A 15907-nucleotide genomic window follows, 5' to 3' on the forward strand; every position below is an offset into this window, starting at 1 on the left:
CGCCACCGCCTGAGCGCCCCCCGCGCGCCCCTTCCTCCTCCGGGGGGTGGCCAGCGCCGGACGGAGCCAGCCGAGAGCCAGAGAAGGGGGCGTGAGCCAGGGCCCCTCGCGCTGCGGCTTCTGGGCCACTGCGGCCGTTTCGAGCCCCCAAGTGGGCTGAGTTGAGGGACCCCCCCCTCCCCACCCATCCATCATACTCTCCGAACCAGGCATTTGGGCATTTTTTTAGCCGCTAATATTTATTATATTTTTTTGTGTGAGGCCGGGAATAATTCGAAGGCTCCCCCCCCCCCCGGGGGGTGCTGAGCTTCCGTGCTCCCGCTCCCGACCGCCTCCGGCCTCCTCCCCCCGAGACCCCTCGACTCCAGCCCCGTCCCCCCTCCTCATATGGGCTCATTGTGAGCTCCGCACCGGGCTTCGTGGCCGGACGCCTGCAAACTTTGCACAAAAATCCGGCGAGGGGCGGAGGAGAAGGAGGAGGAGGGCGAGGGTGGCGGTGGGTGGGGGAGGGAGGGGGCCGCAGGGGCCGGGGGCCGGCGGGGGGTGGGGAGGAGGAGGGGGGCGGCTTTTTTTTTTTTTTTTTTTTTTTTTTTTGCATAACTCGGCTCGGCCGAGTGGCCTCCGGACTCCCCGCGCCGCTGGGACCGCCGCTGGGACCGCGAGCCCCCGGCTGCCGCATTGCAACAGGCAGGGCCCGGGCGCACCCCCCGGCCTCCCCCCCGCCCCCGAGCGGCCTCGGCCGGCCCGCGCCGCCGCCCCCAGGGAGGCCGCCCCGGACCTGCGATCGGCTCCTCGCAGCCGCCGACCCGGCTGCAAAAAAAAAAGTTTCCGAGAGGCAGGCGGCGGAGAAGGGGGAGCAGGGCTGCCCGCAGCGGCGGGGGGCGGCAGGGGGAGCCGGCGGCGGCGGGCGACGGAGCGCCGGGAGCCCCGGACATGTCCAGGCGGAAGCAGGCGAAGCCGCGCTCGGTGAAAGGTGAGCGAGCGAGGCCCGGCGAGGCGCGAGCGAGCGCGGAGAGGGCGGGCGGGAGGGAGGAGGGACCGGCGGGCGGGCGGGCGGGCGGCCGGGGACCGCGCGAGCGAGCGGGGAGGAGGAGGAGGAGGAGGCGGCGGCGGAGGAGGAGGCGGAGGCGGAGGAGGGGGAGGAGGAAGCCGGGAGCGGGAGGCGGAGGCGGCGGCCCCGGCGGCGGTGGCGGCGGAGGGGGCGCGCCGTGGTCACCCTCCCGACCCGGCCGGCCGTCTCCGGCCCACCGACCCTCTCCATCCCGGCGCCGCCGCCTGCGGTGGACCGGGCCCGGGGCGCCGCGGAGGGGCCCCCGCTGCTGCCTGCGTGCCGGCCCCGGGCCCGCGTGGCCAATCAAGGGGTGCGGGCCCGACTTGGCGGGGATTGCGAATCTCGGAGGTGGCGGGCGGGCCGGCGGGGGGAAGGAAGAGGCGGGGAGGCCGGCCGCTCCGAGGCCTCTGTCTCTGGTCCCCGGGCCCCGGGCCCCGCCGCCTTTCATCGGCCCCCGCCCGGCCGCCCAGGACGTCCAGGGCGGCGGGCGTTGCTTGCACGCGGCCCGGCCGCCGGGTGTCCCCTGGCCGCGCCGCGCACCCGGCTCGGGCCCCCACACTTCCTGCCTCTCGCACCGAGGCCAGCGGGGCCGGAGCCTCCGCCAGGAGTTCATTGTCTGCGCGGTGCTGGCGGGACGCGGTCCCCCGGGGAGTTCAGTCGCCGCCGTGCGTGCTCCTCCGAGGAGGGCGCCGGGTCCCGGCTCCGCGCACCCCAACCCAGGCCAGCTTCCAGTGTGGGTCCCGGGGTGCACACATTTGTGAGGACACACACACACACACACACACACACACACACACCCTCGTCTCCTTGCTTTGCTTTCTGTTTGCACCCGGGCCCCACGGCTCCAGTGCGCGCCCTTGGAGAGCCCAGGCCCCCGGGAGAGGCCATGGTTGGCTGAGCCCCTCCCCTGCCCTCCTCTTTCCACCGGCGGCCTCTCCAGGCCTCGCTTGCTGCTTTGTCCCCGGTCCAGCCCCTCGGCGGGTGTCCAGCTGCTATGGGCGATGCTAGAGGAGCGAGAGGATAGCCGCTGAGTCCCCGGAGCCCCAAGTCATGAGGCCTCATCTCCCCCAGCGCCCCTGCTGACCTCTGGCCCCAGCCAGCTCAGCTCTGCAGAGTTCATTTCCTGAGGCCTGCGAGCCAGCGGCGCTGGGGCCCTGCTCCCTTCCTGCCAGCCTCGCTCCCGGCTGGAGGGGCTGGGGCGGAATCGGCAGCCAGCCAGGGCCCTGGGACCCCGCCATTGCTTGTGGAGTCCCAGGGGATCCCCAAGTCCGGTCTGCCAGACCCTCCTTGTCACCTCAGAGCAGACCCACTCAGCCCACACTCTCAGTTGCTGCCTACCGCCTGTTCCCTTTTTCCTTAGAGAAGTGGCTCTGGGTCCCCCCACCCCTCTGGCAGGCACCCCTGGACGGGTCCACAGACTTGGGAGCCCGGAGGGTGTTCTGACGGGGGACAAGGAAACCAGGAGAGAGACCCCAAGAAGCGGGGGCAGGAGCTCGGCAGATGCCTGTCCTTTTGCTGCCGGGAAGGGATCAGCGGTGGGAGGTGATGTTGGGTTTCTTTTCCCCTTTCTCTCCGGCTCAGTGCTCAGGCCTGGAGACCCACTTCAGGGGGGACCTGGGAGAAAACGCCGTACCCGGACCTCTGGTGGGAGCACCGTTTTATTACTGAGCGCAGGCAGTTGACTTTGAGTGACATCTGTGTATGGGAGCGGCTTTTCATAAAAGAAGGTGCAGAGCTCACCCCCTTCTCACACCCGTCCTCGCCTCCCCACCTCCTCCTTTTATTTATTTATTTATTTTTAAGCATTTTATTTATTGAGAGAGAGGGGGGCGGGGAGAGAAACATCGATTTGTTCTACTTCTGTCTGCATCCATTGGTTGATGTGTGTGTGTGTGTGTGTCCTGGCCGGGGGATGGAACCTTGACGCCTCCCTCGCATCCTTGGCATCGTATATGATGCTCTGACCAACGGAGGTCCCCGGTACCCGGCCGGGCCCAACCTCCTTTTAGAAGACGTAGAGCTATTTGCAGTGAGCAGATGGGGGGGGGCGGGGGGGGTGCTCGGAGTTGCCGGAACTTAATGCTGAGACCACTCGGTGTGTCCCTGAGAAAAGACTCCAGAACTGGTTTTCAGCCTTTGGTGCACGAACCTGGACGTGAATTTAAACGAGTGCCTCTCTCTAAATGCACACGTGTGGACGTATGGCAGACGGCTCACGCTCAGTGATGGGGGCGGGTGGTGGTGGGGGGAGACGGCAGATGGGGACAGACCCGTGCAGGCATTTTGGGGAAGCGTTGTCCACATCAGCCCCCGCCCCTGCGCCTCTCTCCCCTGGAATCTGACCTCCCCTGCTTCTCCCTGTGGTTCTTTGCCTTTTCCCAAAGCCGCTCCCACTCCACCCTCTCTCTCCCCATTTTGCTTTTTCTTCTGTTTACCCGGGTGACTAGGGTAGAGACCTGGCCGCGTATCCAGGGAGGAATGAAGAGAGAAGATGATTTGAATAGATAAGAGTTGCAGCAGGTGACGGACTTATTGCTTTTCAAGAAGGCCACCCCCTTCCCTCGCCCCCCCTTCTCAGGCAATATTCAAAAGCGTGTGGTTGAGTGTGGACAGCTCCGCACCAGGCCTTTCAAACGACAGGTCCTCACCTTTAAAGATGCGTGAAGGTGCTTTCTTCAGGAACAGTGGTGCCTTGCACATGTTGCTTTATTTTACTTCGCCTCCACCGCTGTGGGGGCCTGGGCAGAGGCACGCGGACTTCCCAGCCCGCACGCCCCACTGCCAGAGTGGCTCGCCTGTAGTTTGTAATTGATCTCGGAATCGTGGAAGCCCACGGCAGGGAGGAAGGCAGACAGAAATGTAACAATTTCTAAGGGATGCGCAGAAAGTGTGATCTGAAAGCACAGGCTTTGCTGCTGTGAAAGTCAAACAGGCTTGCGGGGGGGCGGGGGGTGTGTGTTTCCCACTCATGGGTGCATCCTCCCTTCTGGAGGGGGGGATCACCTGTCCCCTGGGATGTTCGTCGTTTTTTGGAAAACTCAGTGCCCACGGCGGACGCCCAGCAAGTAGGGAAGGGAGCAGGGCAGTGGGGCAGCGGGGAGGACGGGCTCATCAAAAGCCTTGTGATTTAAAAAACACAAAAACCCCCCAAACCATGCATGTTCCACAAGTCACAGTCTTTCCAGGCCCATTTGTTCCCTTCGTTCATTTTGGCCTCGTTCTGGGTCTGTGCTCAGCACCGCTCACTGATGTTATTTCGGCGGCTAGTACCTGTCCCCTCGTTGGCTGACCCGTCTCCCCTCACCCACACGGGCCTCCTCAGGCCCATGGTTCCTTCAGACGGGAAATGGATACATCTTTTCCCCAGCCTCCCCTGAAAACTTTTACCGTCCATGTTCCCCATCTAGCAACAGCCTGTTAATTACAGTTATTCATATTAATTAGCAGTGAGGCCGTGTCCACGCATCTGTCCTCCCCCCGCCCCCCCCTCCCGGCCCCGCAGCCCCAACATCCCAAACTCCCCCCAGTGCCTTCTCTGCGGACCCCTCCCCTTCTCGGTCCCCCACTCCTGCCAGCCTGTAGCTCCTCCGAAGTCCATCTTACGCATTGTGGTGGTCCGGGGACTGGGGAACGAACAGTGTCGCTCTCCGCTGCTTGTGTTTCCATGGAAATAATTGAGATGTAATAAATAGAGGCGTTCCGAGGTTACAGGCTTCTCCACTCAGCTGAGACCACGGACAAGTGTAAATTGTCGAGATCGGTTTGGCTAAAGGTACCTGATCTTGTAGGAAGGGCAGGAGGGATCCTTCACAGATTCTTAGCTTTCCATGCGGGTGGGGGCGGCTGACACTTCAATCCTCATATCCACCACCCCCCCCACAAGTAAGTCACCCACTCCCAGCTCCGGAAGGGCCTGTCACAGCCTTCCATGATGTCTAATAATTCCCATTTAGATTCCTACACCTGTTTCCTTGCAGAAATGCAATAGGCCATGCAATACAGATGCCTTAGGCAGGGGGCCCTGCTACACGCTGAACCGTCAGGTGCCCAGGGGGACACTCGTTAGGGCAGGGGCACAGTGGGGGTGACTTGACAGTCGTCCAGTCACCGGGAGCCGGGAGCCACAGCGTGCCCGCGGGGGAGGGGGGCCACCAGGAGGAGCCCTGAGCGCGCCTCGCCGGGCACGGCCTTCTCGCCGGGGCTGGAAGGCGGGGATCTGGTTCAGTCGAATAGAAAGTTGCAGTAATTGCCGTATCCGTAGCCAACTCTTAAGCTGGTGGCGGTGGAATTCTTCCCCTGATGTAGGATTTAATAGTCTGGCAATTAGATGCATTGATTTCTCTTAACTGTTCATTTGGATGTGTAAACGCGAGAGGCCCGCCACCGAGGCTGGCGGTGGGGCGGCTGCCCGGCCCCTGGAAAAAGGCCGCCGTGGGCGGCGGTGGCGGCGGGAGGACGGGGCTCCTCTGGCGGCCCTGAGGCCGGCTCCCTCTTCGTTCACAGCTTCTGCCCCTTTGGCTGTGCAGTGAAGAGCCCCCCTGTCCAGACTGTTCACAGAAATAGAAACAACGGCGCCAGCCATGGCTGAAGCGCAAATCACCTTTTCAGCGGCAGGTGCGCGTGGGGCAGCAGCTCCGTGTCTGAGGGACTGGACCCCCTGCGTAGCTTTGGCAGGTGGTCTGTTAGGGGCCAGAGGGCAAAGTCACAGAGCACCTTGGCTCTGAGTCCCAGAGGGACCCTCGGCTGGACATGGAGAGTCCACTCCACCCTCCTCAGCAATAGCCTTTGCCCCCCGGCCGCCTAGCCAGGGGCTCTGTCCAGCCCCGAAAACGTGCGGGGCACAGCCTGTTGGTGCGAGGCACAGCCTGTTGGTGCGGGACACAGCCTGTTGGTGCGGGACACAGCCTGTTGGTGCGGGGCACAGCCTGTTGGTGCGGGGCACAGCCTGTTGGTGCGGGGCACAGCCTGTTGGTGCAGGGCACAGCCTGTTGAGCCTTTGTTGGGCCGGGATGCTGTCGCAGCGGCTGGGAGAGTGTGTGGGTAATGAGTGCTTACAAATATTAGCACCTCTTACCTCCGGCTCCCGGGCCTGTCAGTGGCACCCGGTTCTCACCTGCAGGCACCCCAAACCGGTGGATGGAAAGCAAGCAGAGGGGGCCAGCTTTACGGGGGGCCCTGTTCTTTTAACCAAGGTGAGGGGGGGAGGGGGGAGTTAGTTAACTGTTTGATTGGCCAAGGTGAGCATGGATTTACCCTTTCCCACCCCTTGTCCATGTCCACTAGTGCTTTTTGTTTGTTTGTTTGTTAATTCTCACTGGAGGATATTTTTTCCATTGATTTTTAGAGAGAGTGGAAGGGAGGGAGGGGGGAGAGAGAAAGAGAGAGGGAGAGAGAAACATCGATGTGAGAGAGACACATCGATTGGTTGCCTCCTGCACGGGCCTGAACTGGAACCAGGGGATCGAACCTGCAACCCAGGCATGTGCCCTTGACCGGGAACCGGACCCATGACCCTTCTGTGTGTAGGCAGATACTCTAACCACTGAGCACACCTGCCCATCGTCCACTGGTGTTTTGAAAGGATGTCATCTTCACATCTGGAGAACGTTGGCGTTAGATGGCAGGACTCCTTTCTCAGGGGCGGGCCTAGCGCCAGCACAATGGAAGGGTGCCTTGGGCACGGTTGGTGGGCACTCCCTGACTGTGGGTCGCCCGGGAAACCTCAGGACACCTTGGTGGGTGAATCTGACAATTTCTGCAAAATCCTGTCAGCTTGCAAGGGCGTTTGGTGTTTTTTTTGTGTGTGCAGAAACAGGTTGTGGGTAATCAGTGTCGTCTTGCACCCAGAAAGGACTCAGGAAGCCCGCATGGGCTCTGTCCCGCTGGAAGTTTTTGGCGCCGGCTTGTCAGCTCCCTGGGCCTTCGCCGGGAGAGGCAGGGCGGAGCGGAGCGGGCGAGATGCTGAGGGAAACTTTGGATTCACCGCTCACCCGCCGGGATCGGCAGCGGCCGACGATTGGGGTTGTGCACGCAGTAAATAAAAATACTTTCCCTCTGTCGAGGAGCACCAATTAGCTGATTGCTCCGTGCCCCCCGCCTTTGAGGAGAGCGCGCGGCGTCACCCATCTTCCCCTACAAAGGTTTGATTTTCAATGTCTCGTGGAAAGGGTTCTCTTTGTCTTGATTGATGTCAGGAATAAAAGCATGATGGTAATATCCCTTTGAAAGCTATTGTATTGTCAGCCCTGGCTGACAGCGGCGGGCCTCCCAGCGTTATAGATTAGTGCTGTGAAAACACTGACATTCTCTTTGTTAGGGGCCTGTTGTTCTACTGGCGAAGTCAATTACACAATGTGAGCTCAGTTACCCGGCTGACTTCCGAGGTGGCGACGGCTTGCCTCCTCTCCTGAAAGATATAATTTCCCTTCGATGGTGGTGGTGGTGTTTTGTTTTCTTTCTTACTTTTTTTTTTTTGTCTTTGGGCCTTTCCTGGGTGTCCCCCACCCCATCCCGTGGTCCCGAGGCAAACACACCCTGGGTCCCACGGACACAAGGCCGACGCGGAGACGGTCACATTCACGTGTCTTCTGCTCATTCACGTGTCAGAGGCTCCTTATCGATGCAGTGGCTGCAGCAGCCAAGATACACGACAAAATGCCCATCAGATGAGATTGCAGTGGCGATAAGATGTTCCCCAGTGCGTTGATCTCTGGGTTTGGGGTCCTTGGGGGGTCGGCAAATTCAGGGTTTTTCCCAAATGTCCCGGGGCTCGGCCGGGGTCGGGTGGACGGGACCCCGGCAAGTAGCGTTTGGTTCGAGGGAGTTGGTAAGCATCGCGGTCTCGGAGGCCGGCTGTGGAGTTGAGGACTGCGGATCCCGGATGGCGTCGTGCAGGGGCGGCGGCGTCTCCCAGGAGAACCACGCAGCCACGCTTCTCCCATTGCAGATGGCAGACGCGAACGATGAGGCGATTCCGGGTGCCTTTCCTGGGCGCCCTTGAACTTAGGAGTGACCCGTAAGCCCAGTGTGTGAAGTCCTGCTCCCGAGAGAGGCAAGCGTGCCCGGTCCACGGCTGAACATGGTCGGGGTGGAGGTTTTCTCTCTCTTTTCTTCAAAAATATGTTTGTATTGATTTCAGAGAGGAAGGGAGAGGGAGAGAGGGAGAAACATCCGTGATGAGAGAGAGTCATGGATCGGCTGCCTCCTGCACGTCCCCTACTGGGGATCGAGCCCCACAACCTGGGACCTTGTGCCCTCGACCGGAATCGAACCCGGGACCCTTCAGTCCGCAGGCCGACGCTCTATCCACTGAGCCAAACCGGCTGGGGTGGGATGTTTCTCTTTACCCCCCTGCTCTCCCGCTTCACCCCGGCCTTCTGCAGAGAGATGAAAGCCTAACATCCCCCAGGCCCTCTGCATTTGGCTGCCAGAGAGAGGCCGTGGCCTGAGGCTGGGCAGAACCGGGGGCCAGGCGGCCCCAGGTGACAGGGACCGGCCAGGAGACGGGAGGAGGACACTCACGGGGGGGCCCTGACGTCGTTATTTCGAACCACCGGACGAGAGCCTGTGCTCGCCAGCAATTGGTCGGGGCTAATTTTGTTTCTCTCCAATAATTGAAAATTAATGTCTTGAAGTGAGAGCAGATGTTTGTGTCGTCTTCGGATCTGGGGTGGAACCTGGGGCTCTGTCGATGGGCTCGCTCGTTTGCCAGTCGTTTCCCCCTCCCAGCTAATGGGGTGTTGGGGCTGATGTCACCCCAGGCCCAGGGCTTTGGGGAGGAGAGAGGGTGGTACCCTCGCTGTCACGTGTCGGATGCCCCCAGCCCCGGGAAGGAGGCCGGTGGGAGCCTTCCTCTGGCGGGGGCGGGAGGGGGAGCGTGTGGAACAGACCTGCGTCCCTGAGCCACGAGACCTGCAGCGCGTGTTGTTCGGAAACCCTCTCCCCCAAGAGGCTTTGACTGAGATAGTTGAAGGCGTCGTGCTGGGGAAGGTGAGGGAGCCCTGATTAGGGGAGAGAGTGGGCTCAGCCAGACCCCGGGGTCCTCGGGGCGGGAGGTCCCCCTGCAGTAAAGCTGGTGAGGTAGCTGATTCCGGGGCCCACGCCCCACAGATGCTCCTGTGGTTGGTCTGAGGAGGGCCCCAAACTCTGCATTTCTTCACTTTGGAAAAATGGAGATGAGCTGTAGGTAACATCAAACGCACCATCGTAACCATTGTTTAATGGAAGAATGCTTTTTTTTTTTAAAATATATTTTATTGATTTTTTTTACAGAGAGGAAGGGAGAGGGATAGAGAATTAGAAACATCGATCAGCTGCCTCCTGCACACTCCCCACTGGGGATGTGCCCGCAACCCAGGTACATGCCCTTGACCGGAATCGAACCTGGGACCCTTCAGTCCGCAGGCCGACGCTCTATCCACTGAGCCACACCGGCTAGGGCAAGAATGCTTTTTAAAACTGATTTTAGAGAGAAGGAGAGAGAGAGAGCGAGAGCAACATCGATGAAAGAGGAACATCGGTCGGCTACCTCCTTCCTGAGCGTGCCCTGACCCGGGATCCGAGACCTCTTGGCGCCGGGATGACGCTCACCGGCCGGGGCTTAACTCAGCGTCCTGTTCGGTGGCGTTCAGCGCGTTCACTGTTGTGCACCGTCACCGGCGGGAACCCCGTGTTCAGTCAGCACCAGGTGGTGGTGCGTTGGGGGGCTCGGCCCTCCGCCCTCCCGGAGGCCCTCCGATTCAGGGCCGCGTTATGCCAGGTGGAGCTGGGAAACTGAGGCACAGACGATGACGGGGCTCTGCGAGGATCTGGTGTGAGCTCCTGGCGCTGGTGTGAGCGGTGCGGCTGGCTGGCGTGCCCGGCGCCAGGACCGAGACTGGGACCCCGTCAGGCCTGGGGGCTGGGGCCAGGCCAGGAGGGGCGCCCAGAAGCAATTGAGCCACCAGGCGACCATTCTCAGGCTTAGAGCCTCCGTCCTGTCCAGTGTCCTTGGGGACCTCATTCCTCTGGGGACAGAGATGGGCTGGGTGTGCGCTTGCCCAGTGACCCCAGTCGCCCCCACACCTGCCTGCCCGGACCCAGGTGGCCCCTGACTCACCCAGCCCTGCGTGCTGCTGCCTGGTTTGTCTGTGATGAAGAAAGGGGAGGGCCCTGGCCGGTTTGGCTCAGTGGATAGAGCGTCGGCCTGCGGGCCAAAGGTCAAGGGCACGTACCTCAGTTGCAGGCTCCTCCCGGTCCTGGTCGGAGTGGGTGCAGGAGGCCCCCGATCGATGTGTCTCTCTCCCATCAGTGTTTCTCTGTCTCTCCCTCTCTCTTCCACTCTATCTAACAATCAGTGGGAAACTGTCCTCAGGGGAGGATAAAAGTAAATAAATAAATAAAAGAAAGGGGAGGGATAGCGGCTCCGCACGGGCCACTCCGGTGCCTTGGTTTCCGGCCCCGAGCGCCGACCCCTCTGGGCCCCAGGTCTGGGTCCTGCAGCCGCTGGCGCTGTCCTTGCCGTCGCCAGGCACCTCTTCGCCCCCGTTTCGTCTGTAATTGAAATTTGCCCTTTCGTTACCTAGGCATGAATTCTTTTCCGCAACGTTGTCATTCCCTTTCCCGCTGTGAGGTTTATCTCGTCTGTTGATCCTAATTAAATAAAACATACTGTTCACCTAACTCCGCTTGCACCGAAGTTTACCCGCCTGAAGGCAGCGATGGCCATCTGGGCTTGTTTGGGAGCAGGGCATGGCGGGCACGGGGTGCTGTGGGGGGGGGGGGGGGATAGTGGCTGCTGCGTCCAGGCCAGGTGTACCCCCTTGGCCTGGGGGCTGCAGGACTTCGTAGCCAAGCAACCTATAGCATGTTGCTGGTTCCTGCCACCGAGTTGTGGCTTTGTCCCTGGCCCCTGGGGGCTGCCGGCTGAACTTGGGGAGAAGAGAGGCAATCACCAGCTCCAGGGAGTCCCCAGGGAGAGGTGATGGAGGAGAGGGGGCTCCCAGGGGTGGGGAAGGATGGAAAGTGGGGGCAGGCTCCTGGCACCAGGGGTGGCGACTGCAGAGAGCGCGGGGATCTCTGGGGAACGGGGAGCAAGCAGGGCACACCCTCCCGGTGCCCAGAACAGCTCTGCAGATGCCCTGTGCCCTCAGGGAGAGACTGGCCGGCCAGGGGCCTGGCACGCATGTGGGCAGATTTAGTCCCTTGCTCTTAGCCTGAGAATCCTGGTGGGAAAGGAAGCCTGGACCCACACACTTTCACTGTCGGGGAGCTCACCCCCTCCCTAAGCACCTGGGCGTCTTCAGGTGGGGGTTCCCATGCCCTTTCCAGGAAGCTACAGCCTGCCTCCTCTCATCCGGGTGCGTGGGCCCCGGTCCTGTCTCCTGGGGCCACAGTCCCAACCCCGCCCCCCCCCCCGCAGCTGCCCCGTGGGGAACCAGCAAAGCTCGCCCCCCCGCCCGCCCAGGGGAAGGACTGCTTTGTGTGGGATGCGGCTAGCCACTCGGAGGTGGCCTCGGCCTGGGTTTCTGGTCCTCGTGTTTCGTTCTTTTTAAAAATATATTTCTATTGATTTCAGAGAGGAAGGGAGAGGGACAGAGAGAGAAAATCAATGATGAGAGAGAATCTGGACCGGCTGCCTCCTGCACGCCCCTTACTGGGGATCGACCCGGAATTGAACTGTGACCTCCTGGTTCGTGGGTTGATGCTTAACGGCTGAGCCACACCCGGGTCCTTGTGTTTCTAAAGGATTTTTAAAGCGAACGGGGAAATGTGTAAACTGCCGAGGGGATAGATGCACGGCCGAGTGGAGGAGTGAACGGAACAAATGACTGCTCAGCGAGTCCGTGGATTCCTAAGTGAGCGAGTGAGTGAGTGAAGAGTGGGTGGGTGGGTGAGAGGGCGGCAGGGAGCGCAGGCCCGACCGAGCAGGCTGGCCGCTGGCATCTGTGATGGTGCCCGCCCCCCCCCCTTCAGGTGTTCGGGTGGTGAGCTGCCCAGCTGGAGGCTGGGTGCCCGCACGTCCGCCCTCGCTCTTCAGTGAGTGTAGCTCCTGTTCATTGAAGACTGTGTGCGAAGCATTGTGCTGGGTTGTAAAACATGGTTTGTAAACGGTAAAAGCCATATGAGCTTTTTGTACTCCTTTAATTTTTAGGTTTGCGTTAATCCTCACCTGAGAATATTTTTCCATTGAGTTTGAGAGAGAGTGGGAAAGACAGAGCAACACCGATGTGAGAGAAACACATCGATTGGTTGCATGAGCCCCGACTAGGGCCCTGGGGGCGGGGAAGGGGGAGGAGCCCGCAACCGAGGTACGTGCCCTTGACCGGAATCGAACCCAGGACCCCTTGGTCTGCAGGCCGACGCTCTATCCACTGAGCCACACCGGCGAGGGCTGTCGTCACATATTTGAAGGAATGATTTCCACATCTTAAATAATGATGCGATCCCCCCCTTCCTAGAGATAAGCATGTCGCTTAGTTATCTTTCCTCCAGGCCTTTTCTGTGCATTGACACTAACACACGTGTGCACGGACCCACACACGCCTGATCGGAAGCCCGGGTAGCGTCCTAGGCCGCGGGGCTACACTCCCTGTTATTCGCTAGCCTCACGAGGCAGTGGGTTTTCTTTTTTTTTTTTTTATTTTATTGATTTTTTACAGAGAGGAAGGGAGAGAGACAGAGAGTTAGAAACATCGATGAGAGAGAAACATCGATCAGCTGCCTCCTGCACATCTCCCAGTGGGGATGTGCCCGCAACCCAGGTACACGCCCTTGACCAGAATCGAACCCGGGACCTTTCAGTCCGCAGGCCGACGCTCTATCCACTGAGCCAAACTGGTTCCGGCGAGGCAGTGGGTTTTCAATCATGGTTGCACATTAGCACCCTCATCGGCACTTAAAGGGATGGCATTACCTGGGCCCCACCGCAGGCAAATCATCCGGAACCGTGGGGGATGCGGCCCTGGCTCCGTGTTTTTTTTTTAAGCTTTTCGGTGCTTCAGGAGTGCAGCTGGGGTGCAGGGCCATGAGTCTGGGGGATCCCCTCATGTTCGTGGGGGAGACCTACGCCCCGTGGAATAGACTGCCACACATCCTGGCAGCCCCCTACCGATGGACATGGAGGTGCCTCCAGTTCTTTCCTGTGACAGACGGGTGCAGGGAGGAGCCTCGTGTATAAATCGTCGTGTTTCTTAGGCCAGATTCCTAGAAGTGGGATAGTTGCTTAGGTTAGAGGGTGGTCACGTGACAAGCTGGATAGCTCTTCTCAAATTGCCCTCCACAGAGGGTGTGCCAAGTCCCCCTTCAGTCACGATGTGGGAACGCACGTGTCTCCGAATCCTGCCCACGCGGATGTGTTCGTTCCCCCTTTCCTCCTCTTCTTCCTCTCTTTCCTCCTCTTCTTCCTCCTTCTTCTTTTTGTCAGTCTGGCAGGCGAGAGATAGCTCATTGTTTTAACTTGTACTTTCCTGATGACTAGTGACGTTAACCATTTTTCTTCATGTTTATAGACCATCTCTGTGTCTTCTTTAGGAAGGGCACTGCATTGAATGTGGAGCTTGGGGGCGGGGGGCGGGTTGGGCATTTGTTTTCATCAGCTGGTTCTTTTTTTTTTTTTTTTTAAATATATTTTATTGAGTTTTTACAGAGAGGAAAGGCAAGAGATAGAGAGATAGAAACATCGATCAGCTGCCTCCTGCACACTCCCCACTGGGGATGTGCCCGCAACCAAGGTACATGCCCTTGACCGGAATCGAACCCGGGACCCTTCAGTCCGCAGGCCGACGCTCTGTCCACTGAGCCAAACCGGTTTTGGCCATCAGCTGGTTCTTTATTCATGTCTTTTTCTCCATCCACCCACCCATCCATCCATCATCCATCACCCATCGTCCATCATCCATCTACCATCCATCCATCCATCCTCCATCCACCCATCCATCCATCCATCCTCCATCCACCCATTTATCCATCCTCCATCCATCCATCCATCCATTCATCCATCCATCCATCATCCATTCATCCATACATCCATCCATCACCCATCATCCATCAGCCATTCATCCATCTATCCTCCATCCATCCATCCATCCATCCATTCATCTTCCATCCACCCATCCATCCATCCATCCATCCATCATTCATCACCCATCCATCCATCCATCCATCCTCCCTTCTTGTCTTCCTTTTCTCCCTTTCCTTTCCTTTTCCCCTCCTCCTTCCCTCCCTCCCTCCCTCCCTCCCTCCCTCCCTCCCTCCCTGCCTCCCTCTTCCCTCCCCTTCATCTAAATCTTGAGTGTTGCTGGGGGGGCTGCTGCCTTTAATGGCTGCTGCAAAACAAACGCTGGATGTGATTTTCACTCTTCACCTCTCTTCGTAAAAGCGAAAATCCTCTCAGGTTTCTTTTGGTTCCTGAAAACAGGTACTAATGTGTTAAAAACCAGGCACTAATTTCATAAAAGCAAACTGACGTAATGCAAACTTTCAAGAAGTTGGAGGCCCATCGTTTCTAATCTCCAAACCTAGTACACACTTGCCATGGAATCTTCTCGTCTGGGGAGAGTTTGGGTTCCTCGGCATTTGAAGTTTACCATCACCACCTGTTTGTTTATCCATCCCCACATGTTTACTGAGCACCTACTCTGTGCTGGGCACTGTTCATGGTGCTGAAACAGGCCAACAGGCAGGTTGTTCTAGCGCAGCGGTTCTCAACCTTCCTAAGGCCGCGGCCCTTTAATACAGGTCCTCATGCTGTGGTGACCCCCAACCATAAAGTTATTTTCGTGGCTACTTCATCACTGTAATGTTGCTACTGTGATGAATCGTCATGTAAATATCTGATATGCAGGATGTATTTTCATTGTTACAAATTGAACATAATGAAAGCATAGTGATGAATCACAAAAACAATATGTCATTATATATGTGTTTTCTGATGGTCTTAGGTGACCCCTGTGAAAGGGTCATTCGACCCCCAAAGGGGTCGCGACCCACAGGTTGAGAACCGCTGTTAGTGGGAGGGAGGGGCCGCCTACAAGGACGTGAGTCAATGCCATCATTTCCGGGGAGTGACCCTGGGCAGGGAGAGGTGGGGGAGGCTCTCCGGACAGGGCCAGCGGGAGGCCACGCTTGAGTCCAGGGTGAGGGGAGGGCTGAGAGGGGAGCTGGGGGCTGGAAGCCTTTGTGATGGGTGCTCTGAAGGGGCTGGAGGATGTGGGAGGCGGGGCCTTCCCTGGGCTGAGAGGACCACCCCCTGCCCTGGTCCAGCCCTGTGGTTTCTGTGACAGCCCAGGCCTCACAGCGAGGCTTCTCGGGGTGGTGAATCCGTTCAATGGAGCTCTTTCGGGGACAGGGTGGCTTCTGGCTCCCAATCTTGCCCTGGGAGCCCGTGGCCCTCCCCCTCCTCCCCGCACCAGGCAGTCCGGCCTCAGTGTAAGCCTGTGGAAGTCGCTGTAGAGGGCTCAGGGGACGGCCCCTCCTGGGCAGGCCGGCTGCACGCAGAGTCCCTGCCTGTCTCGGTCACGGCCATGTCCCCAGTGCCTGGCACCGGACCCATTCCCACCCCCACCTGACAGATGGCTAAATGAGGCCAGGAGGCTCCCACAGCCCGTCCCCTCCGAGGCCCAGCCCAGAATCTAACCCTGTTCCAAGCCAGGATGTGACCCGAGCTTGGGGGGGCGGGGGAGGTGGGCCTGGGCTCTGGCCCTCCTGAGGTCTGTCTGTAGATTGGGTCCTGGGAGATGAGGGGGGAGGATGGGGGTGGCTGGAGGTGCAGAAGGGGTGGGGTGGGAGAGGGCCAGGAGATGGGGTTTGGTAAGAGGTAGGTAGGAGGCTGGAGAGGCGGTGGGGAGGGGGCCCAGGGGAGGGGTCTCTGGGTTTGGG

The 15907-nt window shown here is 59.5% G+C and overlaps 1 protein-coding gene across 3 annotated transcripts in view; it reads left to right on the plus strand.

The window, feature by feature from the left end:
- Positions 1-611: 611 nt before the first annotated feature.
- The window catches only part of ZNF423 (zinc finger protein 423), a 230993-nt gene continuing 215697 nt past the window's right edge, over positions 612-15907 (plus strand). For all 3 annotated transcript variants that reach the window (XM_036346629.1, XM_036346630.1, XM_036346631.1), the window contains exon 1: positions 612-973. In XM_036346629.1, the coding sequence (XP_036202522.1) occupies positions 934-973 (40 nt within the window). In that variant the 5' untranslated portion in view covers positions 612-933. The remainder of the gene's footprint in view (positions 974-15907) is intronic.

Source organism: Myotis myotis, unplaced genomic scaffold (assembly GCF_014108235.1).
Source record: "Myotis myotis isolate mMyoMyo1 unplaced genomic scaffold, mMyoMyo1.p scaffold_m19_p_19, whole genome shotgun sequence".
NCBI classification, from domain to species: Eukaryota; Metazoa; Chordata; class Mammalia; order Chiroptera; family Vespertilionidae; genus Myotis; species Myotis myotis.